The sequence below is a fragment of the Argentina silus genome (assembly GCF_951799395.1).
Source record: "Argentina silus genome assembly, chromosome: 11".
NCBI lineage: Eukaryota > Metazoa > Chordata > Actinopteri > Argentiniformes > Argentinidae > Argentina > Argentina silus.
The window spans coordinates 6,206,621-6,232,634 of record NC_139665.1 but is presented as its reverse complement, the minus strand read 5'-3'; the positions used below and the strand labels follow the sequence as shown (position 1 = coordinate 6,232,634).

The 26,014-nt window shown below is 44.2% G+C and overlaps 1 protein-coding gene across 1 annotated transcript; it reads left to right on the top strand.

Moving 5' to 3' along the window:
* Positions 1-448: 448 nt before the first annotated feature.
* Positions 449-21,821, top strand: LOC310812618 (uncharacterized protein; the record flags this gene model as incomplete). Its single annotated transcript, XM_083681246.1, has 12 exons — positions 449-585; positions 10,284-10,697; positions 10,992-11,142; positions 11,466-11,648; positions 11,926-12,057; positions 12,283-12,489; positions 13,726-13,915; positions 14,038-14,150; positions 15,273-15,518; positions 19,438-19,578; positions 21,061-21,122; positions 21,578-21,821. Exons 2-12 carry the CDS (start codon positions 10,306-10,308, stop codon positions 21,819-21,821), a joined length of 2,061 nt encoding a protein of 686 aa, XP_083537372.1. The 5' UTR covers positions 449-585; positions 10,284-10,305.
* Positions 21,822-26,014: the final 4,193 nt, after the last annotated feature.

Here is a 26,014-nt window from a genome sequence, read left to right as displayed (position 1 = left end):
GAGAATAGTACATACCTGCATATTACATGTACACTTTTGCATTTATTCAAATAACCCAGACATGATGACTTTGATTTCTTGATTACAGTTGATACAGCCTTTGATAAAAATCGTATCCCCCCCCCCAAACACAGGATCTGTATACTAAACTGTACACATTGCATACTTCACATGTTTAAAACTTAGATTAAAACATAATGGATCATCCATATGGTCAAGGGCATATCTGGAATAGTTGGATCTGTGAAATCAAGGCAACGTTTTAATTGGGCTTGTTGATGTGAAAAAAAAACACAGGTAGGCGGAAGTTTACGGCAGGTGAGTGTGTGATACACACAAGTGCAGGGGGTGTGGTTTCAGACTACCTGTGACGGGTCAAGTTACCTGTTACTTTCACAACTCAGGCGTGATATCCTATGGTGATTCTATTAAGCGACAACGAGGATAGACTTCACAAATATAAGTGTCCAACCTAGGATGTGTTAGCTCCAAACGTGCGCAAATTACCTCTATTTGGAGCGACGGCCCTCCAAGTGTCGATCTAGCTGCATGAGTTCTGACTGGGAATCCAAACGGAGTAAACGTGTAAGTCACCTGTTTCTATCTCAACCGTTTCCTTTAGAGGTTTTAACGTAAAAATTACAGTTTTCACTCATATCTTTTTGTTTGTTTAGTTTGCCACGGGAGACAACCGTGTGCTTAAAACTTTGTCCCGAAACATAATGGATTTGTGAGAATGAAATGAAACTGTGTTAAAGTCATGTTTCAAGGCGACTTAAAACCATTCCCGAATGTCGCCTCTATGTTATTGACCTATCGCAGAGGCGATATGTCAAGAGACTCTTGATGGCAATCTCAGGAAGGCCATAACCTGCAATTTCCACGTCAATTGTTTTTTAACTGTGAACCCCGGTGGCCTGTCTGTCCTGTTCTTGTCTGGCTGCCTTCTGCAGGTGGATTTCTAAGTCATGCCTCGGGTTATTAGTTTTGAGAGTTTCCCTCTGGTACACTCATGTAACCAATACACCTCCTTAGCAATCTATAGTTTCACTGTTTTATGGCTAACCTACTCTTTACACAACAGATGCAGTTTAATATAATTCGCATTTCTGCATTCTATGATTTAAGGAGATCTGTGTGAGAGCTATATATCATTCTATGAAAGTGTGGTACACTTGTAGCCTGTTAGGTTAATTTCTATGTCGTTCCTTTTTTCATCTGTGACCAGCAAGCTGGATTCTATTCTATTTCAATCAAAACTAGCGCATGAGATCTAACTGTATGGGTGTCAGCAGGTCAGAGAGATGAGAAAGACAAGAAAATGATGAAGTGAGAGGAGAAAATAACTTCCTGGCCTGGATTATGCTTCTGCATGGTGCTCATATATTTGTTTTGTTTAGCAGGCTAGCATGTTTGATTTCAGTTTCCGGCTTATTTTCTTATCTATATTCCCCTTGCAGACTTTGAGACATCCTCGTGATTCTCCACCTGATTGGTGCCTAAATTGCTCCCTGGAAAGTTGTGTTGTTGGTTGTGTTGGTTTTCATTCCATGTTTCTAAGCAATTTCCATTGCCCTTCTGTTGCTCTATTTGTAGTTACCCAAAAACATGTAATCCTCTTCTCAGTTCAAGTCTAATGAAGTCATGAAAGGACACAAGGAACAATACAAGCCACTTAGTCTCTCAACGACAGATTCGGAGCGCTCTGCACGCTCCACACTCTAGAGTCTGTCAAACATGGCTTGTTCAATGGTTACTGAGCAGTCAGAAGTGGGTCGGCTGGTGGTGTTCAGAATTAAATAACTGATGGGTCATAGCACCAATCAGATATCACAAGCGAGCACGCCTGTTTTCAAATGTAAAACTTCAAACAAGCTTTTTGTTTGTGGACTGTTGGACACCTCCATTGCTAACTTCTAACTCGCTAGCTAGCTTCTGTAAACAACTCAAGAACAACAATGAAAAACAACAGTGTGGGGTTGGGGGAGGAGCTTTCTCAGGCTCAATAGAATTTCCCACCCTCTGTGTTTCGAGGAAGAACCAATCACATTGTGTCTTTTATTTGGCTCTCCACCTCCGAATACCAATATACGGATACATGGCGTTGTCAGATTTCTCTCTCCCTGTCCCTCCCCCTCTCGTAGCCATAGGACAGCCGTGATATCCAAAGCACACTCTGCCATACCCGATCAAGCACAACATCAGATAAGATCTTTTTAATGAGGGGTGTATGTGTCATCGTTGGATAATATGTCTTCAGAAGTGTACCTTGTCGTACAATCTCTCAATGCCTGTTGTTCCGTGCTCTGCTCAGGAGCTGGTTCTTTTGTGTTCACACCATTTTGTGTTATCTGTCTACATTGTACTGTAGTCACAGACCTGGTTGTGCACTGTACTGACACTCAAAACACTTGAGTGTTTGTTGGGAACTTGAGATGGGATTTCATTGACATTTTATTGCTTTCAGACGCAAACCGTTCTGTCAATGTCGGGGGAGAGGGTTGTTAGTGCAGTAACACTAGCAGCTCTGAGAAAAGAGGAGAAAAGTGTTCAGGGGTGTTTGACATGTTTTACCACCATTGCAGGATTCATAAGTCACAGAAAGTGATGTTGAAGTTACTGTCCCAAGGACTAGTTTTTACCTCAGTTTCAAAGATGCAGTGTATTAACTAAAACCACTTGCTCTCTCGGTTCCTCCATGCGCCTCTATCTGTTTTCCCACAATCTCTGCTTCTCTTCTCCCTCACTCCCATTTATTCTCCTTCGTTCGCCTTTTTTTCCTTTGCCTGTCCTCCTCTTTCTCACTCAATTGAGCCAGTGAGTTTATACGATGAAAGAAAGAAAAGTGGCATCCAGGGTCACCAGATCTCTCTTAGGACTTGCTCAGTTTCCCCTCCCATCACTGACCGTGTTAGTGTTCTGATCTCAGTTCACTTCTTGGGTGAGTGACATTGAGTTTTCTCTCCCACCCTGGCTCTCATCATTGTGAGAGATAGTGAGAGAGATCAGGTGTCCCATGGCTGTCTTCTGCAGCCCATCCAGACAGCAGAAAGGCCCATTTGTTCCCTTGGTGGCTCCCTTTTGTGCTGCAGAGACAATGGCTTTAGTCTCTGGGCCATGGGGGGAAAAGGAGGGCGGGGAGGGATTTGGGTTTGGGGTGGGAGGAATGGCGCAAAGTGAAGACCTCCATGCGACCCCCCTCCCCCCTCCCCCCTCCCCCCTCACAGGAAATGCTGATGTTCTTGGCAGTTGCTCTCCCAGTCACTGCATTGTGGCACAGTAAATGCTAAGTGCTTTGGACGGCTGGACTCTGACATCACCCCATTACCGATTTCTAAAGGTTAGGGTTTAGGGTCGTCCCAAGGATCCCACTTACAGTATGGCAGTTCCATGTAAAAGGACCCCTGAGGACCAAAATGTGAAATTCATCAAACCATATCAAAAAGTACATTTCTCAACCATCATAAGTTATATATTTAGGAAATACTCACTATATCTCGGTTCCTCTATGCGCCTCTATCTATAAGTATATGTTAAGTTAAAAATATATATTTTTTGAAATGTTTACTAATTGATTAAAAATGAAAAGCTGTAATGTCTTGAGTCAGTAAGTATTCACCACCTTTGCTATGACACTCCTGAAATTTGCTTAGATGCAAAAATGTCTTCAAGTCACTTAATAAGTTGATTTGAGTCCATCTGAGTGCAAGGATAATAATTATGATTTCGGAATGAATATATGGGGAATTTCAGAATGTTGTTATAGGGTCTCTGAATTGCATAGGAATCAATTACACACTGTGTGGATTAAGCTGTTCCGACCAACTCAGCATATTTCATAATTGTCCTGACAAACTCCCCAGTCCCTGCTGGTGACAAACATTCCCATAACATGCAGCTACCACTATTCTTCACACGAGACCCTATCAGAGACCCTATAAAAACAAAGATATTAATTCCAAAATCACACAAACTATTATCCCAGCACTCAGACTCAATTCAATTTACTTAGTGCCTTGTTGACATTTTTGCATTTAAGCTAATTTTGGCAGTGTCATAGAAAAGGGGTTGAATACTTATTGACTCATGACATTTCAGTTTTAAAATTTTAATTAATTAGGAAACAGTTCCAAAAAATATTTTCACTTTCACATCATGGGGTATTGTGTGTAGATCGGTGACAAAAACATACATTACATTTATTTTAATGTCAGGTTGTACCAACAAAATATGGAAAAAGTCCAGGGGGTGAATACTTTACTGTATGTTGTGGTGTCCCTAGACAGATTCTTAGAATCTTTCCCACACTGGTTGGAGACAATGAATAACGTTTTCATTTTTGCAGAGACTACCTCTGAGGCAATCTAAGAGCAGATAGACAGGCCTACTTGTATAATTTTTTTGCTGCCAAAAGTGTAGGCTGTTTTCTTTTGGTATAATGAAGAAAAAGACACTGAACCACAAATGTCATTGATTTAAATCACACTAAATGAAGAGCTTTAAAGGCAGATTTATATTTCTTGTGTTTGTGAGTTTTTGTCAATTTCCCCTTTTAATGTTATATAAAGTAAATATATATATATATACACACATTGATAAAATAATACATTATTACCTTAACAAGAGTATATATTGTAAAGTATGATATTCAAATCCAGAAATTATACATTTCTGTAGGGGACCCATGCAGTCATTCTGTTACCATCATTCTGTTACCAGATGTACACCCACTTCACTTATCGAGATATTTTCAAACTAAAGGTATCATATGATAGCTAACACCCCCACTCTTTCTGCAGACATATTTGAATCTTAATTTGGAGCAGATATTTAAGAGTTTTGGGGAAACATGGTTATATAAAAAACCTAGGGAGATTTTATGGTCATTCTGTTACCAAACTTTGAATTTGCACTCTCTTAGTAAATCAGTTTTTTAGATGTAGTCCTTGTGCATTTAGTTGTATGGTAAGTGGCACAATAAAAGTGATATAGTCAAAAGTTCAGGTCTTTGAGCAAGACTAACTGCGGGGTCACTTGAGGTGCTGCAGAGACAATCTACTAGAAGCAGATAAATCAGATTCATACGGCGGTGGTGAAACTCTGCCTCAATCTGCTACGCTCTGCCCCTCTACCTCCTGCTCCTGGCTATGGACCTGCATACCAATAACTCTATTTGTGCTTCTACCAACGGACACACATACACACACCAACTAACACCCAGACAGAGGAGGACCTGTCCCTGTCCGTGTCCGTGTCCCAGCTATAGCCATAAACATTTTAGTGTCCTCCTCAAAATCGGACAGCTCGCTGTTGCAATTATCATTGTCCGCCTACAGACACTTTGACTGTACTGTACGTAGCCGGAGGTTGAGACAATGTCACCGTCGGCCAAATGACAGTTCATACATTCTGTCGGGGACTGAATTGGAGACGGAAGAGGCTCCACAGGTTAACGATAACGTTTCCGTGGTAATGTCTCTGCCGTCGGCCCGTTCCAGGTGATCCGGGAAGCTATCGCCGGTGTCGGATGACGAGGCATCAATCAGGCACCGGGGAAAATGTCAGCGGCCAATCACACTTCGCGGCTGAGTTGACTCGTCGTTATGTCGTTATTTTTCATTTGTCTGGCGCAGTAGGTAGTTCTGCGCTGTCATCATTGGCTGACGTCAGTGGCTCACCTCTTGTCTGTCTGATTTATTTGTTTGCCTCAGTGTCCATCCGTCCGTCCGTCCATGCGTGTGTGTATGTGTGTGTGTGTGTTTGTTCAACTCAGTCTCACATATTCAAATCAAGGTTTTGTTATGGAAAACTACAGGGACTCACCTGTCTTGCCTTCTCTATACCCCTACTTACTCACTTACTCATGTAATAACTAGCATTAGCTGACTTGTCATATCTTTCTTCACATTGGTAGTCGGGTAGAAATCATTCCTCTGTAATATCAGTGCAGAAATGGAGGCACTTTGTCTTTTTGTATAGGCTCAGTTGATGGGCTGTGGCATAGTGAGAAGGATGTAACAGAGTACACTGAGAGGTAGTAGGAAGGTATCATGGCCTACGGCCAGGGAAGCCCCCTCCTCTGTGTGTGACTGAAACCTAACCGTGTCACTATGAAGGGTGTACAGTATTATGGGATAGATACATGAGTAGAAACCTGAACCGTCTGACCTAAGAGCCACCATAGGATTAGATGGCCTACTTATTACTCAAAACTATTGGTGTCAAACTGCAGTCCTAATTCACACGCATGCATCTCTCTCTCTCTCTCTCTCTCTCTCTCTCTCTCTCGTTCTCTCTACAGAAATGAAATGAGTGCCCTTTAGAAGCTGTGACATGTGAGGGTTCCATTACTCCTTAAAATGGAGTGTGTTCCCCAAACAGGTACAGAAGTAACAAAACCATTTTCACCTCCATCGCCCTGGGGGGCCCAATCCACCGACTCCAGCCATGCCCTCTGTTGAGACCGAGCAGCCTGATACATGATTTGGTTTTCTCATGAAATGTAGAAATGAAAGAGAGTCTGTGTGTGAACCATCCACAGTCACAGAGGACGAATGGCACGGCAGCTGATAGATGTGTCTGCTGTGTTTCCCCTGCGTGGATCAGTCTGGGGGTCAGAGGTCAGGCCTAAGCTCATCTGCCGATGCAGCAGCCAGTCTGGTGCGCTGGATTATCAAGTGTGACATTAGCCCCCAAGTGCTCCGTTGACTTGCCAATGATGAACAATAGGGCCACTGGCTGCTGAGCACAGTAGCAGACCTGCCGTGACGCATTTGTCAGTTACGCGACAGAGGAACATCTATCTGGCCATTTCTTCTGCCGGAGCCAGAGTCCTGCCCTTAGAACTCTTCTGGGCAAAATGTGAAGATGTGATTTATTGGCCTTGATGGCTTAAGAAGGGATCCTCAAGAGGTTATAGGCAACTTATGTTGTCTAGACTTTTTTTAGTTTTGGAATCCTTCTAAAAAAAAAAAGAGCCAACGTGAAACTTGTGGAGATGTTTACTGAGGCCCGAGGGCGTCTCGATCAATATTCATTTCATACAAGAACCTGGATATCAACTGTCCAAAAGAGACCCGGTCATTAGAACTGATGGAGTTGTGGTCATATGGACACCGTAGTCGCTGTGCAAACCACATGGTCACAGGTTTGCTCTTGCCGTGCGATAAACACCCGTTGCTTATCAGCAATAAAGTTGCCCTCCTCCGTTTGAATTGGTGCTACGTCGTACCTAGGGACGAACAGTGGAAACCCGTGCATGCTGAAGTGTGATGTTACAATGCATCAGTGTGTCAATGTTTTTTAATTGTATTTGTACTGGTCCTTTCCACCAAAACCTGCACGTGATTACACTACTACAGTAACAACAACTCTGAGTCATAACCACGTCCAGATGCAGTACCCATTTCGATAGAGGTTACTGTCTAGCTAGCTTCAGTTGTAGTGGTGTAGTGGGTGATATGGACACTGTAGTCTAGAGATTGCTCTTTTCATGCAACAACACCAGAGGAGAAGTCATCAGGACAGAGCTGGCGCATGGTGCTCTTTGGGACCGCAGGCACAGCAGAGCGAGGTCAAAAGTGCATGGAGTGATTTGATGAGGAATTTGACATGCCGTTGCACTACTCCAAGGAAATCTAGGCTTTCTTTGGGCAATCTACAGTATGAGGCTCCAAGTACTGAGGAGTACTAGGTCAAGGTTGGTTTGGTTGAGGTGGGACCATTATAAATAAATATGTATGCTAACTACTGACCTTTCAGTGGATTCTTATCAGAGATGGTGATTGGCGCAGAGAACCCAGGAAATACTGTTAATGTGCGCTGTCGTCTTGATTCATAGTGACATCTGATTGGTGGCACCAATGCAGGCGCAATCCGTTAAAGTAGTAGCGTTTCGGGGCGCTTAGTGGCGTAACACGCTAACGCGCTTACCACGTAATCGCAAGGTTCCTGGTTCGATTCCGACCCTCGACCTATCTTGCATGTCATCCCTCCTCTCTCTCTCCCATCCTTCCTGTCAATCTCTACTGTCTCTATCCCAATAAAGCAGAAATGCCCTAAAAACATATTTATAAAAAAAAAAAAGAAAAAAAGTAGTAGTAGTTTCACTGTTATTCTGACCAGCATCGGACTCACGTCCTCCAACACACACGCGCTTTGGACGTGCGAGTATGCTGCTCATGTGCCTTCAATTTGGTTAAAAATAAATAAATGATAATCTGCTTCTGATGTGGCTTGTGAGCTATGAAGAATCAGCCCAGGGAGAATACTACATATAATAGTAGAAAATAATAGAAACCAAGATCTTATTTGATGGAATATAAAGTTTAACATGGGTTTCAATGGAGAAACATGCTTTTGGCCACGATCTTAGGCTTAAATCTCTCAACAGCAATGCTCTCCTGGGTGGGGCAGAAGCAATGCTCTCCTGGGTGGGGCAGAAGCAATGCTCTCCTGGGGTGGGACGGAAGCAATGCTCTCCTGGGGTGGGACGGAAGCAATGCTCTCCTGGGGTGGGACGGAAGCAATGCTCTCCTGGGGTGGGACGGAAGCAATGCTCTCCTGGGTGGGACAGAAGATTGCCAGTGATGTTGAATGACAACATCCTTTTCAATGTTTTTCTGTCCCTCCAAGAACGCATTGAGATGTCTAATGGTGCGTCGACTGTCACTTGTTCCTCTTCATCAACATCTCTTTTGCCCCGGGGCACAGCACTCAACACGGCACTAGTTATGAATGACAATGAGCGGTGCAACAGACAAGTAGCCTCCTCTGTTGTTTGATGCTGCTGGTGCAGTAGATATGGTTGTTGACATTTCTTCCTTCTTTCTTTTTTTGTTTTTGTTTGAACCCTTTGAACATCAATTTGTCATTGACTATCAAAACGCTTCCTCCCCCAGACACCTGGGCCTACTCTGTTAAACGTTATCTGACATTCTGCCACCCGGCGTGTCCTCAATCACTGGATACCAAAGATATGAAGACGAAGATGTAGAGGAAAAACTAAGGTGTAGAGATGACAGCCAGCCAGTACAACACAGACAGAGCCGACATGACCAGACCTGAGCTTGGATTGGATTGGATTGTCTTGCCTGAGACTATTTTGCTTTTGGTCTGATGTTCTTTTTTTAAGGAAGAGGGTAGACAGGACAGACAGTGGTTCAGTCCCATGCTGCCAGAGGCTGTATGAGTCCAGTAGCTGCAGCACACAGACACACACACAGACACACACAGACACGCTGAGCCATGCCCTGGCTTCTTCTGAAGGGCCAGTCTGGGATTGGTACATCACGTGTTTTACTTTGAAATGAATGATATATAGCCATTAAAGAATATAACTTATAAATGCCCTGTGAGTTTAGTTCAACAGTCTTACCCCATCAGAACCCAAAATATAAGCTTGTTTTACTCCATAAACAATGTAATTGTAAACAAACACTTTATAGTTTCAAAACATGGTTAAAACTATCATTTTGATCTCATGGATGGACAGTCTTAGTATCTATAGCTCTGTCTATGAATTTGAGAGTGGTAACATTCCTCCAGCCCCATCCCTCAGCTGTTTACCACAAGTAAATGGCGGGGAGATCACTTTGTTGTTGTTTGAATCCCAGACTGCAAAAAGAAAAAAGACGACATTAGTGGAGCAATTGTTTTATTTGCACTGTTTACATTTTCAAACCCAATGCATTGGATGTGAGAATTTCACCATTCATTTCCAGTGTCAGGTCAATGAAGTTTGAAATTGCTGAGTCATAATTCACAACAGGGATTGCTGCCACCAAACGATAAGATGGCACAGAGAATAACCCTGTGGCCATTCAGGTCGCCTGACTCTGGGAGAAGCATTCTGCTATGACCCGTCTGAGCTGTCTCCCTCAATTCCAGAGCGGTCATTCAGAACTCCCATCAGTAATGAAATAGATGAATAACCCATCGCTGTGAATTTGGGTTGCAAAGGGCAGGAATATTTCAGATACATTTCCCCATACATTTTCATGGATATTCTGTTGAAGTGGATTCCTGTTGTGGTGTAAGCTATGCAAAAATGTAAGAATGTATCTCAAACTATATTGCATACTGACCTTGTAGGGTGACTTGCAGTAATGTATTTATAGTTATGCATCTCAAGTCATGTCTTCCTCCTGGTTGGTAAAATCATAACCGAGCAGTTTTGTGCCGGTCTGTACACAATCTACACAGATTATGTTTAAATTTCGGGCTTCAAAGGTTGGGATCCATTGGAGTTGTTGTGTGTAGTGACATGTTCCCATGTCCAACAGGTAGAGCCCAGGTGATGCCAAGATGCCTGGGGAGGTCCCGCCTCCTGCCACTTATCACACCACAGGAAGTGACACAGTGTGTGAAGAGGAAGAGGAAGGGGAGAGGACCACCCAGGGTGTGAAGAGTCTGTCGGGTTTGGAGCTGCTGCTGGAGCCAATGGAGCCTCTGCTTTCCCAGTCCCGCTCCCTTCCTGTACTGGAGATGAATGACAATGGCCAAGGCTGCCTGCCGCTGGGGACCTTGAGCCAAGATGGCTGCCTGCCACTGGGGACCTTGAGCCAAGATGGCTGCCTGCCGCTGGGGACCTTGATCCAAGATGGCTACCTGCCGCTGGGGACCTTGAGCCATGATGGCTGCCTGCCACTGGGAGCCTTGAGACAAGATGGCTGCCCAGTTTTCGATGAATGTGTCCAGTGAGTATGATCCATATGATACTGAGATCTACATCGTCTAATAGTCTCTCTTTATGGTTCTGTGAAAAAACACTTTCTCAACTCATCCAATGCAACACCAACAGTATGTATTCTATCATGCACAAGAAGTGTTTTTCGTCCTAGTATTTAAATCCCTAGAAAATGTGGATGGACACAATGAACGAGTTGAACACTACTACTACTACTACCCCAGTTAATGTGTTCTTACCTTCCTGTCTGTGTGTGTGTGTGTGTGTGTGTGTGTGTCTGTCTGGTTCTGTCTGCCTCGTGGAGGTTGGAGAGGAGATGGGTGCTATGGCACGAATTCATGAAGGAATATTCCTCTCTCGACGACTGGCTTCGATTGGCTGAGAGGTCAGCCGGCGCTCCCAACTCCGCCCACGTGCTCTTTGTCACTGCCAAAGATGAGCTCCGAAAGTTTGAGGTAAAAGGCGCCGGATATGGGAACAAAGGCTCTCAGATTGTCAAACTGCTTTTCAGATCAGTGGGTGGTGGTGGTGACTGATCCCCTCAATTACAGCTTCTTTCCCATCGCCATAAGCCTGCACTAAAATACACTTTATTCACCTCACTGCTTGTAGCATAGGACCGTGACTTATCTGCACTATAGGTACACATATATATATATATATATATATATATATATAAACTATACATATGACTTATGTATCCAGCACACATGTTCTATGCAACTGCTGTTATAATGCAGACACTGAACCTCTTCTTCCTCCCTCTCCCCTCTCTCAGAGCCTGTGGGTGGAGGCTGGGGTCCGGCTGGTGCAGTTGGATGGCCTCACCCAGAGGAGCTGGATACTAACCCGGCTCTTTAACGGCACCATGCGCGCGCGGCTGGTGGCCATGGCCCGGGACTGCGGCGAGCGCTGGGACCTCCTCAGCAGAAATGTAGAGAGCATTTGCCGCCGGCTCAAGGTGAGAGAGATAGTGCTAAGATATAACCCCCCCCCCCCCCCGCCCCATCCCAGAGAGATCCTCTCGTCTAAATGGGCTAGGTGGATTCATCTTTTTCATTGACCACTTTTCAAAATGTTCGCTCCACCTCTCTTCTTCCTCCCTCCTATCCTCCTCTGCTGCCTCCTCCCCCCATCCACTTCTTCCACCTCTCTTTACCCCTACCTCCTCCCCCCGCCCCATCCACTTCTTCCACCTCTCTTTACCCCTACCTCCTCCCCTCCCCTCTCCTCTTCAGCACTTGGTGTCCCAGAGGGAGGAGTATGAGGAGCGGAGGGAGGAGATGGCGGTGTGGCTGGCTGACATGGACCTGAGGCTGACGGAGGTGGAACACTCTTCTGGCACCTGTGAGAAGATGGTGGAGCTGCAGGTAACAGCCCCACACACACAACACAGTCACCTCACTCTGCCTCCAACCTAAATCTGACTGACCTGAGCGCTACATGTGCTCATCATCGATCCCTGTATCTTCCCTGATGTTGTGTGTGTGTGTGTGTGTGTGTGTGTGTGTGTGTGTGTGTGTGTGTGTGTGTGTGTGTGTGTGTGTGTGTGTGTGTGTGTGTGTGTGTGTGTGTGTGTGTGTGTGTGTTTCCAGAACTTCCAGCAGGTGGTGGGGGAGAACGCGGGCCGTCTAAACAGGCTCCTGGAGCAGGCCGAGGTTCTGATCCAGAGGAGTGAGCCGGAGGATGCCCAGGACATTGAGGCGGGCCTCCAGGAGCTGCTGCAGTACTGTGCCCGCGTGTTTGAGGGCGTGGGCCACCTACACACACGCCTACACACACGCCTGCTCAGCATGAGACTGGTAGGCTCCGACTGCTCTGTGACACACTGTGTAGCCTACTGTACCTGGTAGCACAGAGCTCTACATGAGTCTGTACCAGCCCCTCCTAGTCAATAAAGCCACGTCCCCATTAGTTTGCACAACCCAGTCTCCAAATGGTTACGTTCTGGGGGATCATTTCTGCAGACCAAAGAATACTGTGTGTGTGGGTGTGGGTGTGGGTGTGGTATTATCTGTCTGTACTGGCAGCTGAATAACCACCCAACTTGTGACCCGAACGTTGCGAGTTCCAATCACGCTGGCACACTGTTTATTTTTGTTGTGCTAATTGTTGTTGCTTATGCTAATGTTTGCTAATGCCTTTCCCTGACAACTTACCCTATCCTTAACCAGTCAAAGTTAATGACTAACCTTAACCACTCAAAGTTAATGCCTAATACTGCCTAGCTGCCACACAAGGTAACTCGTGAAAACAGGTGGTCAAACGCTGGTATAGCCAGATAATACGATCCCCCTATGTTGAGTTTGCAGTATGACGTGCACATTAAAAGGCAGTACAAATGGAGAGACTATCATGAACGGCAAGATGCAATTCACATGACACTTGCAACAACGATACCAAATACAGTCATGTAAGAGAAATGTCATCATCCCCATAATCATTTCACCAGCCTCTCTCTTCTTGATACCAAAACAAATGGTGGGGCCTGAAACTAATTGGGATTGAACCATTCATCCAAGTTGTGATTTGCAGCTCCTTTTAGCATCTAGGCCAATCGAACAGAAACAACGCCATCACTGTGCATTCATAACAGCATGCCCACCACCCCCGTCCTCCCTCTACCCCTCTCTGTCGGTCCTCCACCCCCATCCTCCCTCTACCCCCCTCTGTCGGTCCTCCACCCCCATCCTCCCTCTACCCCTCTCTGTCGGTCCTCCACCCCCGTCCTCCCTCTACCCCTCTCTGTCGGTCCTCCACCCCCATCCTCCCTCTAACCCTCTCTGTCCTCCACCCCCATCCTCCCTCTAACCCTCTCTGTCCTCCACCCCCATCCGCCCCCCTTCTGTCTTGTCAACCTGTTTTCCTCTCTCTCTCTTCCCCCCTATCTCTCCTGTGTCAACCTGCTGTTCTCATACCCCCCCCCCCCATTCTCTCCTGTGGTAACCTGCTGTTCTCATACTCCCCCCTCCCAACCCTACCCCCCCTCCCCTTTCTCCCCTGTGGTAACCTGCTGTCCTCTCAAACCCCGCCCCCAGGTATTTGAGGATGACTGGCTCCTGGCCCCGGCCCCTGACTCAGGCTGCCCATCGGAGACCTTGTTGGAGGAGGAAGCCCCCCCGGACCCCTCCACTGGCCCCTCCTCTCCTCCCCTTGACCATCTGGTTCTGGAGTGGGATCCCTCCGTTGACATCGGCGGTTCCGTCTTCCATGACGACACCGACACAGGTAGGCCATCCGGCATGGACTCGCACACACAGATGAACGGTGAACAGCATAGTGTGTGTGTGTGTGTGTAGAATGAACCCAAACTCCATGTGGACCTGACTGGACCTTTCAACGTTCTCCAGGCCCATGTCGTAGAGAGCAGCCATTAGCCAGAGAGCCTGTGAAGAGGAGGAGTTACCTCAGCTCCATAGGCTCCCAGTCTGACATCATCAGCAGCTCAGGAGGAGCAGACCGGGTGAGTTGTATTGGGTCAGAACCACCTCTAACCTCCCCCCCCCCCCCCCCCCCCAGACTTGGTGAGTTGTATTGGGTGTATTTAGTTTTGCGTGTTGCTTCCCTCTCTGGCTACACTGAACATTTGAAAATGTAAATGTGCTACGTTTCCTAATAGCAGAAAACGTGAATCTCCTTGTAAACAAAGAAAATGTTAAAGTACAGCCATTCAGTACTATTTTAAAGCTTGAATCTACATACTGGACCTTTAAATTGTTTAACCTAAAATGGTGAGAATAATAATGAGAATGAGAATAATAATAGTATTACAAGGTTTTAACTTTTTTATAGGACTTTTAGAAGGCTTAATACTGATGTGTTAACTGTGTCACTTAGGATATGTCTTCATGTCTTCTAAATGAACAATTCAGTGTTGTGTTATGATCTGCATTCTTGTACAGATGCCACAAGCTCTAGGCATTGGCAACATGCTTTTGCAATAATATCAGGAATGTAAACTTTTGTTCAACTGGCGAAGGAATTTGAATAATGAATACTAGTACAAAGTATGTGCATGCGCTTGGCATGCGCTGAGGCACAATGTCCGTCTTCATTTTGATACTGTGTGTGTGTGTGTGAGAGGGAGGGAGAGAGAAAGACCTAATATTTTTCATCCTTATAGTAAACTACATTCTACTTCTGATATCATTAGTATCATTGGAATAAAGCGTAGCATCAACCAACGACGGTTGCACTTCTGTTGAACTCCAAACCAAAACCCAGAGGAATTAATTCTGTGTGATGTGCATGATTGTATTAGCATCTAATTAAGCCAACATTACAAGGAGAGCCAAACCTCTGAGGTTCTTCCTATCAAGCAGTCAATTCTTCTAGCACGCGTTGGGTCATGTCAGGTAAATTACACACAAATGATGCATCCTTTTCCCCACTTTTCTTTCCACTCACTGGTTTCAACAGAATGGACTGCTATGTGTGGTGGAAGCTGGAAACTCACCCAAGCCCACAAATCCAAAGTGATAAAATGCATTTGGAGGAGTGAAAATGGAAGGATGGGGAATTGGGACGCAGTCGATCCTCAGTGAAGTCTTCTAACATATGATGTTGTTTGGACTGGTGTTTTCAGAGGCCAGAGAGGGGATTCGAACGAGCCGGTCAAGAAGAACCGATGATGGTCAGGGATGGTAGGGCGGTACTGCCTAACTGCGCGACCACCTCCACGCCTAATGGACCTAGACCCCCAGAATCTTCTGTGACCTTTGACCCTACTGCTCGCATCAGTGCCTGGCTGGGACAGACACATGGACACGCCCCCACCGTCCGGGAGCGCCGGCCCTGCTCCAAGGCTGTCCAGACCGACCGCGCTCCGCAGGTACGTCTGACAAAGTCTTTAGTTCTCAGACAAAGTCACCCATCACGTGAGTGTGTTCCATTGGTATAAACTCAGTGTGGTACTGCTCTTCTGGTGTGTACAGACTGATAGTGTCCCATGCTGGGACCCGTCCCTCTTCTAGGTCAGATTGTCTCGGTGAACTCGTGGGAACGCATGTCTTTTGTGGAATCTCTGAACCTTTGAGGGAGTTCAACTTGGCCACAACACCAAACAGTAGCAGTCAACAGTAGCGCTCATTGAGCATACTGTATCACATGAGCATTGTGTGTGTGTGTGTGTGTGTGTGTGTGTGTGTGTGTGCGTGTGCGTGTATGCGTGCAGAGACAGTGTGAACAGACTTTGCCTTCTAGCCTCCTCAAGACTCCTGATCTCAGACATTGATTTGCGATTCAGGATTTGCGTGCGTGTTCTGAAATATCTTTATTGAGTCAGAGAAGACCCCGCTCATACAGAAGACATAAACATACACACATCTCAAGGTGTAGAGGTTATGCGTGGAATTCCAGCATTCTATGTTTCTGGAAAATATCTCCTCTTTCCTGTGACTGTACTGTAACTAATATGTTTAGCTGGAACAGTATTTCACAATACAATGTGCGTCTCTGTGTCGATTCAGAGTCGACCCGACCGTACTCATGTCAAATATGCATGGAAAACTCAGCAGCCAAATGCCATTACTAGCAGATCACCATTGGGTCATGTGAATCGTGAATGTGTGGAGAAGCATGACCCTGGCATAACTATGGTTGTGGGTTTGATTCCCACTGGGACCATATATACAAAACATGTATGCACTCACTGTACTGTCATCAACGCAAAAGGTGGCTACTTTGAAGAATCTAAAATATAAAACATATTCTGGTTTGTTGTGTTCCTTCATAGTTTTGATGTCTTCAATATTAACCTACAATGTAGAAAATAATAAAAAAAATAAAGAAAAACCATTGAATGAGAAGGTGTGTCCAAACCTTTGACTGGTACTGTGTGTGTGTGTGTGTGTGTGTGTGTGTGTATATACAGTGGGGAAAATAATTATTTGATCCCCTGCTGATTTTGTTAGTTTGCCCGATTACAAAGAAATGAGCGGTCTATAATTTTTATGGTACTTTTATTTTAACAAATAGAGACAGAATATCAACAAAGAAGTCCAGAAAAAACACATTATATAAAGTTATAAATTCATTTGCATTTGATCGAAGGAAATAAGTATTTGATCCCCTACAAACCAGCAAGAATTCTGGCTCATACAGACCGGTTATATGCCCATGAGGCACACAGATTAGTCCTGTCACTTTAAGAAAGTACTCCTAATCTCTGCTTGTTGTGGGTATAAAAGACACCTGTCAATAGAATCAATCTCTTCCATTCCAACCTCTCCACCACCATGGGCAAGACCAAAGAACATTCAAAGGACATCAGGGTAAGAGTTGTAGACCTGCACAAGGCTGGAATGGGCTACAAGACCATCAGCAAGAAGCTTGGTGAGAAGGAGACAACTGTTGGTGCAATTATTAGAAAATGGAAGAAATACAAAATAACCATCAATCGCCCCCAGCCTGGAGCTCCATGCAAGATCTCGCCTTGTGGGGTAAGGATGATCATGAGAAGGGTGAGGGATCAGCCCAGAACTACACGGGAGGAGCTTGGTAATGATCTCAAGGCAGCTGGGACCACAGTCACCAAGAAAACCATTGGTAACACATTACACCGTAACGGATTGAAATCCTGCAGTGCCCGCAAGGTCCCCCTGCTCAAGAAGGCACATGTACAGGCCCATCTGAAGTTTGCCAATGAACACCTAAATGATTCAGAGAAGGCTTGGGAGAAGGTGATGTGGTCAGATGAGACCACAATTGAACTCTTTGGCATAAATTCGACTCGTCGTGTTTGGAGGGAGAGAAATGCTGAATGCTACAATCCCAAGAACACCATCCCCACTATCAAACATGGAGGTGGAAACATTATGCTTTGGGGTTGTTTCTCTGCTAAGGGTACAGGACGACTTCACTACATTGAGGGGCCAATGGACGGGGCCATGTACCATAAGATCTTGGACGAGAACCTCCTTCCCTCAGCCAGAGCACTGAGGATGGGTCGTGGATGGGTCTTCCAGCATGACAATGACCCAAAACATACAGCCAAGGCCACAAAGGAGTGGCTCAAGAAGAAGCACACTAAGGTTATGGAGTGGCCTAGCTAGTCTCCAGACCTTAATCCTATAGAAAATTTGTGGAGGGAGCTGAAGCTTCGAGTTGCCAAGCAAAAAGCCTTGAAACCTTCAGGATTTGGAGAGGATCTGTAAAGAGGAGTGGACCAAAATCCCTCCTGAGATGTGTGCAAACCTGGTGACCAACTACAAGAAACGTCTGACTTCTGTGCTTGCCAACAAGGGTTTCTCCACCAAGTACTAAGTCATGTTTTGCTTGGGGATCAAATACTTATTTCGTTCGATCAAATGCGAATGAATTTATAACTTTATATAATATGTTTTTCTGGACTTTTTTAATTGATATTCTGTGTCTATTTGTTCAAATAAAAGTACCATAAAAATTATAGACCGCTCATTTCTTTGTAATCAGGCAAACTAACAAAATCAGCAGGGGATCAAATAATTATTTCCCCCACTGTGTGTGTGTATATATATATATATATATATATATATATATATATATATATATTCTATTAAACCACCACATTCAGTGTCTTGTTTTACTGCATGCAAGTTTAAATTCATTGCCCGCCCTGTATTTGTTGCGTGCCACATTGCCTTGCAAAGTGTCTATTTTATACCCTATCTTGCCCGTAAACAAATTCATAAAACCCTTATTTATAAATCCATCTATGTAGCAGAGGCTCTATTTTAGAGGGCAATCTGGGATTGGGGCAATCTGGGATTAGTACATCATTTTTTAAACTTTTAAATGAGTGATATATATATATATATATATATATATATATATATATATACACACAGCCATTGATTATTGAAGAATTTAACTTAGAAATCTGTCATGAGTTTAGTTCAACTGTCTTACCCCATCTGAACACAAAATATAATATTTTACTCATATAATTGTAAACAAACACTGTATAGCTTCAAAACAGTTAAAACTATCATTTTCATCTCGGGGATGATAAATCCTTACATCCATAGCTCTGTCTATGAATTTGAGTCAGCTGTTTACCACAAAGCATGGCAGGGCTAGTCTAGTTGTCTAGCTTTGTTGTTTGAATCCCTGCATCCCCCTAAAGTGTCACCCATAGTAAAGATGACACCAAGGAATATTTTCCCCTCCTTCAATGTTTTGCATCTAATTAAGATATCTCACACCAAACATCTCGAGCCAGACTAAAGCATTCTGGGTCCCCAGCGGGGGGGAAAACCATCAATAAAAAAGCGAATCGCTTCGCTGATGGAAAAGCCTGATTTAGCTGGGAAGCCTCTAAAACTGTGCAGAGGAGCCGTTTCCATTTCTAACATGGCCTCTGTTAATTTTTCTGAGCTCATGGCTTAATTGGCAGCTGTACAGAGGACGAGAGAGAGAGAGAGAGAGAGAGGCATTTTAATGTCGGTTGTAATGGAAGGCGAGAGCATAAAGAGAAAACTCACCTTAGGGCCACAAGCACTTGTCAGAGTCTAGTGATGGAGGGAGGGAGGGAGGGAGGGAGGGTGTATGAGTGTCTGATGGTCAGGTCCCATAAGAGAGGGCAAGAAAGACAGCGTGTGTGTGTGTGTGTGTGTGCGTGTGTGTGTGACTGGCAACCTCATTAGTTAATGGACCGCTTCTCTGAGTCTCTTTTGATTTACAATTGGCCTTTGTTGCGTAGAGCCGCTGATGTACAATGACTGTAGCCATGCCTTGGCCCACACGTGTGTGTGTGTGTTTTTTTTTTACAGTGTGCAGGTTGCTCTGAGGGAAGCCATGGCCTCAGGGACGTCCTGGCTCAGACATGCTCATGTCGTCAACACACCCAAGGGCAATGTGACTACCAGCTCCATTCCTATAGTAGGAGCTGCAAACGTCTGTCAAACCCAAAGGTATATTATAGTTTCTGGTTTATCAGCCTTTTGTTGTTTTGGAAGTGAGCACCCCAGTGACCCCACTAGTGAACATTGTGGATTGAAGATCCTGTTCTGGTATTGTAAGTTGGTAGTATGATAAGAAGTTCAAGAGGTTATACTTGTATCACATTAAAGGTACTGTAACTAAAAAAAGAAGTTCCAGAAGAAACTTTGTGGCCTTGTAAAGTCCTATTTTGTTAGTGGAAAAAGTATAAAGATGGTTTGGAGAACAGATAGAACAGATATCTTATTATGGTAGTGGATAAAGTTCAAGATTGGATGGACAAATAGATAGACAGAACGTTAGATAGATGGACAATAGGAAAAAGAATGATGGTGTAGTTGAAAGAAAGCAAGATGGTAGGACGGATAAAGATACGAGATGGTCAGAGGGTAGGATAACCAGATAGAGGAGAGAAGGTTATACAGTTGGATGGATGGATAGATATGGATGGATAGATCAATAAAATGAAGAGGTTAATCAGTATGATAGATAGATACAGTGCCTTCGGAAAGTATTCAGACCCCTTCATTTTTTCCACATTTTGTTGTGTTATAGAATTAATTATATAGAATAAATTTTAAATGGATTAAATTAAAGTAAATTTGCCGTCAATCCACACACAATACCCCAGAATGACAAAGCGAAAACAGGTTTTTAGAAATGTCAGTAAATTTATTAAAATTGAAATACAGAAATACCTCATGTAGGGTTTTGCATAGAGACCCTATAAAAACAAAGATATTAATTCCAAAATTACATGAACTATTATCCTTGCATTAAGATCATCAATTCAACTCATTGAGTGATTTGTTGATGGCATTTTAGCTAATTGTAAGAGTGTCATAGCAAAGGGTCTGAATACTTATGTACATGAGGTATTTCTGTATTTCAATTTTAATAAATTTACTGAAATTTGAAAAAAACGTGTTTTTGCTTTGTCATTCTGGGGTATTGTGTGTGGATTGATGGCAAATACTTTTAATTTGGCACTATAGATAGATAAGCAAGCTGAAGATGTTCCAGAAGAAACAATGTGGGCTTGCAAAGTCTTATTTTGGTAGTGGAAAAGGTTTAAAGATGGACGATCGGATGATAGATACAATAGATTGATTGATTGATTTGCTGGGTAGTTAAAGAAAGTGAGAGTCTTATTATGGTAGCAAATAAAGTTTAAAGACGATTTGGCTGGATGAACGGTTGGATGGATGGATGGATGATAGATGAGAGAGGGGAGGTATAGATAGATCAAAACAATGAAGAGGTTAATCAGTATGGGTTGTACTGAGTAAAGCAGTAGTGACTGGTGAAAGGAAGAAAGGATGACAGCTGGGTAGTGAAAATACATTGAGGATATTTTTTGAGTAGGATGGACAGATGAATAAAAGATGGGCTGTGTGTGTGTGTGTGTGTGTGTGTGTGTCAGTTGACTCTTCTGACTGTTTAATCTCTGCCAGTCTCAAGAGGAGGAGCTCTGGTGCAAAGGCCCCTGGGAGGCTGAGGTCCAAAGCCGGCAAAGGTGAGAGAATTTAAACTATATATCTTCATATTCACGGCCACTTACTGTATCATATAAGCTTCATAAAGGATTAAACCTCCTGGATTCAACCTATGAAGAGAAAGCTTCATGACTTTTACCATGGTTATTATTTATGTATTCTACAGTTTTGTTTCCCTTGAGTACAGCATTTTTATTGCTAGAATTCGAAAGTGCTTGATACATTGCTCCTTTTTCGTATTGCTTGTTTGGTTATTACATACCACTAGCACTGTAAAAACGTGTCATGACATTTCACATTCGATACACCGATCAATAGCAATTAGATGGTGGAAGCAAATCTCTCCTCCGTGTAATCGATTGAAATAAAATTTAAAAAGCGCCATACACTCCCTGTTCCTAAGGTAAAGACCAATACTCTGACTCTAACAATGCTGAGACATTGTCATTAGAACATACTCCATTCTCTCTTCTAGCTACTTGTCAAAGGAGAGGCCTGTCAGGCAACCAACCAGCCACCCCCATCCATGGATAGCAGAGACCCCAGTCTTCACATACCTTCTTCTGGCCTTGCCCCGCCTCCTCCTCCTCCTCCTCCTCTTCCTCCTCCTAGCCTGGCTGGCTATGGACATCCTGGAACCAGACTGCCAACGCTCCAACGCCCTGGCCCGCTCTTTCCACCTAGCCCTGCGCTACGTCAACGGACCCCCGCCAACCTGAGCGCTAGAGGGGGGGGGGGGGCAGACCTGGTGCAGTGGTCCTCTCTGATGGGGGGGGGGGGGGGCAGACCTGGGTCAAATACACACGTCCAATACATTCACAATGGGACCTGTGCTTGGTTTCGTTTGCCTGATACAATTGAACTAATGGTGTAGTCTCAAAAGTGAAAACTACGTACTGTATCTCTCATACTGTCAAGAATTTGACGTGTAATCGGGGGTAAAACACACCCTTGATGGAAGGGAAGGGAAGGGAATCTCCTGTATTTCAAAGACTTTTGTGGCACCGGCCTTACTTCCACTACCAGTCTCCGGGCGAGGCCAGGGTATGCGAGCTGCGTTTGTGTTCCCACTGCTTCGTCCATGCCTGAGATGGTTCTGGATCGCCGCTGAAACGTCACGCCTCATCGGGCCAACGGCGGAGGGGGGGCGTGTCAAAGATCAGGTGCCAGTTGAAAACCAAGAGGCGAAAGGCGTTGAATCTTGCCACAGAGTTTGAATTTTGGCCCCTACACCGGACAGCATAATACTGACAATAAGGTTAAGGACAGGAAAACAACTGTCCGGTGTGAGAGTTTGTTCCTCAGTAACACGATGGAGATGAATGAAAACATGCCAGGTCAATCCTTCACCCGACACCAGAGTAGCACTTTGATTGATCATACTGTGATCGTTTTTGCAACTCAATTATGTGGTGGTGATTATTGTAGCCTGTATGGATGACTGATTATGGTTGATGCTTTTTATGTATTTCCATTTGGGTACGTGATGAGACAGTGTGAATTGATGTCTTAATGTCAATATTAATCATGAAAAAGGCTTTAAATATATCCTATTTAATTGATGTCACGTGGGCTTTATGTAAATAGATAGTACACAATGTCTAGAATAAGATGAGAGAGAGTTACCCCATGTGTCAATGGATAGGTGATATGGCTATTGCACTTACGTGTGTGTGTGTGTGTGTGTGTGTGTTCTTTTCTACTGTGTTCTTGTTTGTGAGTGTTAGGATTGTTAGGGAGCACTCAATGAATTCTGTGCATCTGCTGCAGCGCCAAAGGGTTCCAGCTGTAGAAACGGGCCTACTTTAACAGTCACTCAAAGGCTGAGGAGAGGCTAGAGAGGCCACAGAGAGGCCACAGAGAGGCCACAGTCTAAATCTCCACATATACTAGCCTGGGATGTAGTCACTGCAAATTGACACAATGGATGTTATCCTGCAAAAATCATATGCTCCTATATGATAAGTACCGACTTATTTTGCACATCCGAAGAAATTATAATGTCAGCCTTCTGATATTTGTATATTTCCTGGCTATTTAGGCAGCAAAGTCCACTTATAACTTCCTGTTGAATCGTGGTGATCATCTGTGAAATGTTCCTTTAATGGATGATTTTCTGTATTCAGCCTGTATTTTATGTTGAACTTCAGTGATATATGCATGCATCATGAAATAAAATAACTGTTTGAACAGAGGAGTATATGTGGACCTTTTCCTCCGTCGGGGTGGAATGCGTGTGGAATGACATGGCGTGTGATTCTGACTGAGCCTCAGTCTCGTCCCCCGGGCTGCGAGTATCCAGGCTAGTGGGTGAACTGAAAGGAGTTTTTGTGTCGAGATGTAGAAACAAATACGTCCAAGAATGTTTCAAATGCAATTAGTACGCAAATAATTTCATGTTGGAAGGATTTGCAGATGGCCTTTCAACCCTATGTTCTTCCACTGAAAGTGAATTCCAGTGTAGTGGGGGGGGGGGGTTCAGCTTTCAGGGTTTGTAACGCTATGGAGCCCATAGTCCTATCAACAAACAGGGAAAGTGGGTTAGATCAGGCTAAGGAGAGACATTTCAACCTATGATCAAAAATAGGTGATATTCTGTGGGGTTGTTTGTCTTCGTTTGCCAAGGATTTGAGGTAGAGTCGATCCGAGGAGGAAATTGCGTGTGTGTGTTTGGCAGAACTGTTAACAATAAATTTGAGGACCTGCATAGGGACAGAGGGGGGGGGGGGGTGGTGGAGAATGGCGCGCTAGATTGGACTCTAGACAGTGATGTACTGTAATGTCGGGTATCTGATGCCACCCGCCCCAGCAACTGTAAAAACAGAACAAATAAATGCTGATGTTTTCCCTTGAAGGACAAGCATGCAGGGAGAGAGTCATCTCGGCCTCGGGAGAGTGAAGCTGGGAGCTTCTTAGGCTGTCGACCAAATGAGACTCAGTCCCCAGAGATATGATGAGTAAACAAATCTTTCCAGTTGACTTCTGATGTACTTATCAGAGGCTGGGGTCACAGCAGTTTTACACAGCCAGTGCCTTCTTTTTAGTCTGTAGGTGTCCCCATTTTGTTCCATTGTATTGAGCTTATGTTGTACAGAAAGAGTGATTTACTTTTCCGTATCCCTGCTGTTGCACCAGCAGTGCATTTCACAGAAAGGGAAAAAAAAAATAAAGATTTGTGGTGGTATGAGCTAGCCTGACTCGCATTAGCTACCATGGCTAAGTGAGTTTTGGGACAGCTCCTGAGGTCTGATAGGATCAGGCTGACTCTATCAAGGTTTATGTTCCAGTGGGAGCGACTGACCTTGCAGAAAGAGAGGGTACATTGTTACAGATGGGTACCACGAGGACCTGCTCTCCAAAGAGCCCTTTTATACTGACGGTTTTTTTCTACTATGAATCTCACAACAGCACAAAAGTCTGTAAGATTTACTGTAATTTAAAGCCACAGTCTGAAGGATGTCCAGTAATTTAAGATATACTCTCGACTCTGATTATACTCTTGGTTTTCAGGAATATGACTTCTAAATACCCTGATGAGATTTGTCAAAATGTCGTACCTCATCACAACCAAAACACGAAAGTCTAGTTTTTTTGTGGTCAAAGGAGACTTTATAAACAAATGATGTGTAGCTTTCAAATGTGGTTTTAAAACGTTGAATGCCCCTCTCATGGAATGTAATTATTTGAGCACTACAGGTAATCTCATTGAAGTCAAGTGCTGTTTGTCTGTGAAAATGTCATGGGACGCCCTTTACATTTACGTTTGTTGGTGGCTCACTCTTCGATAGTATACACACATCTTACATATATATATATATACACACATCTTAGAGTGTGGCTTTAACAATGTTTTCAATGAAGAAAATGTTTTGGAATTCATGAAATATAACACATATGTGACTATTTTAACCACTACCCAGTGCTCTTAGATGGGGAAACCAAAGGTCCCATATGCTAGCTCCAACGAGAAGGCTTCGTTAGTATGACTGAAAATACATAAATCAAGTTGAGGGAATCCAAACTGTGGAAGAAGACCTCCGGCTGCTGGATTGGAATCCTTTATTTGAGGTTTCATTGATGAGGCCCTCATCAGCTATAAAACAAAGTTGGTTGCCTCTATAAAGGTTTGAGATGTGGTTTAATTGAAAGTATATTAATTGTGATGAACTGGATAGATATGGCCGCACAATGATTGCTTTATTAAATCATCCTAAACCCTTTTTTTTTTCCACTTTGAAGCCAGAATCTGTCAAGTTCTATCAAGATGAGTATGAGTGGACACGGAGGGGGCTGTGTTGTCATGGCTCCCTCTCTTGGCTGCCTGTCAGGATACTTAGTGAGAGTCACTCCCTAAGCCTGCTTTATGAACTACGTCCGGTACAGTACAGCTAATGAAAATGCCCAGAGTTGGAGGGATACACGCTTGTTTACTCCGCCAGATTAAGGGCATGGGGTTTACATGTCCCTCATCTGTGTAGCGCATTTTCCCCCCCACATCTAAACAGACAAGCCAAATGACGCTGTTCCCAAGCTTTCGTGTTCCCAAGATATTCTAGCGACACGCTACCCACACAAAAAAACAACAACGTCTCCTCCTCCCAGGAGACGATGGAGAATTCCACCCCTGTCGCTACAAGCTGCATCCTAATAGGTCTAAAGTGGGCGACTTTCTCCTTCGCCTCATCTGTACTGGTGTCATGGACCAACTGGACAGGTGGGGGCACCTGCATGGCTATATATCCACCATATTGCTTTCACTAATCCTCTATTTTTAGATGGGTGTAATTGAGAGGAGATGAAAAGAGGAAGCCACTTTGGAGGACTGGGATTCACCCGGGCGCTGTCCATCGTATCTCTGTCCTCCGCACGCACGGGTGGGCGGAGATGATAATGAGATAGCATCAGGCTAATC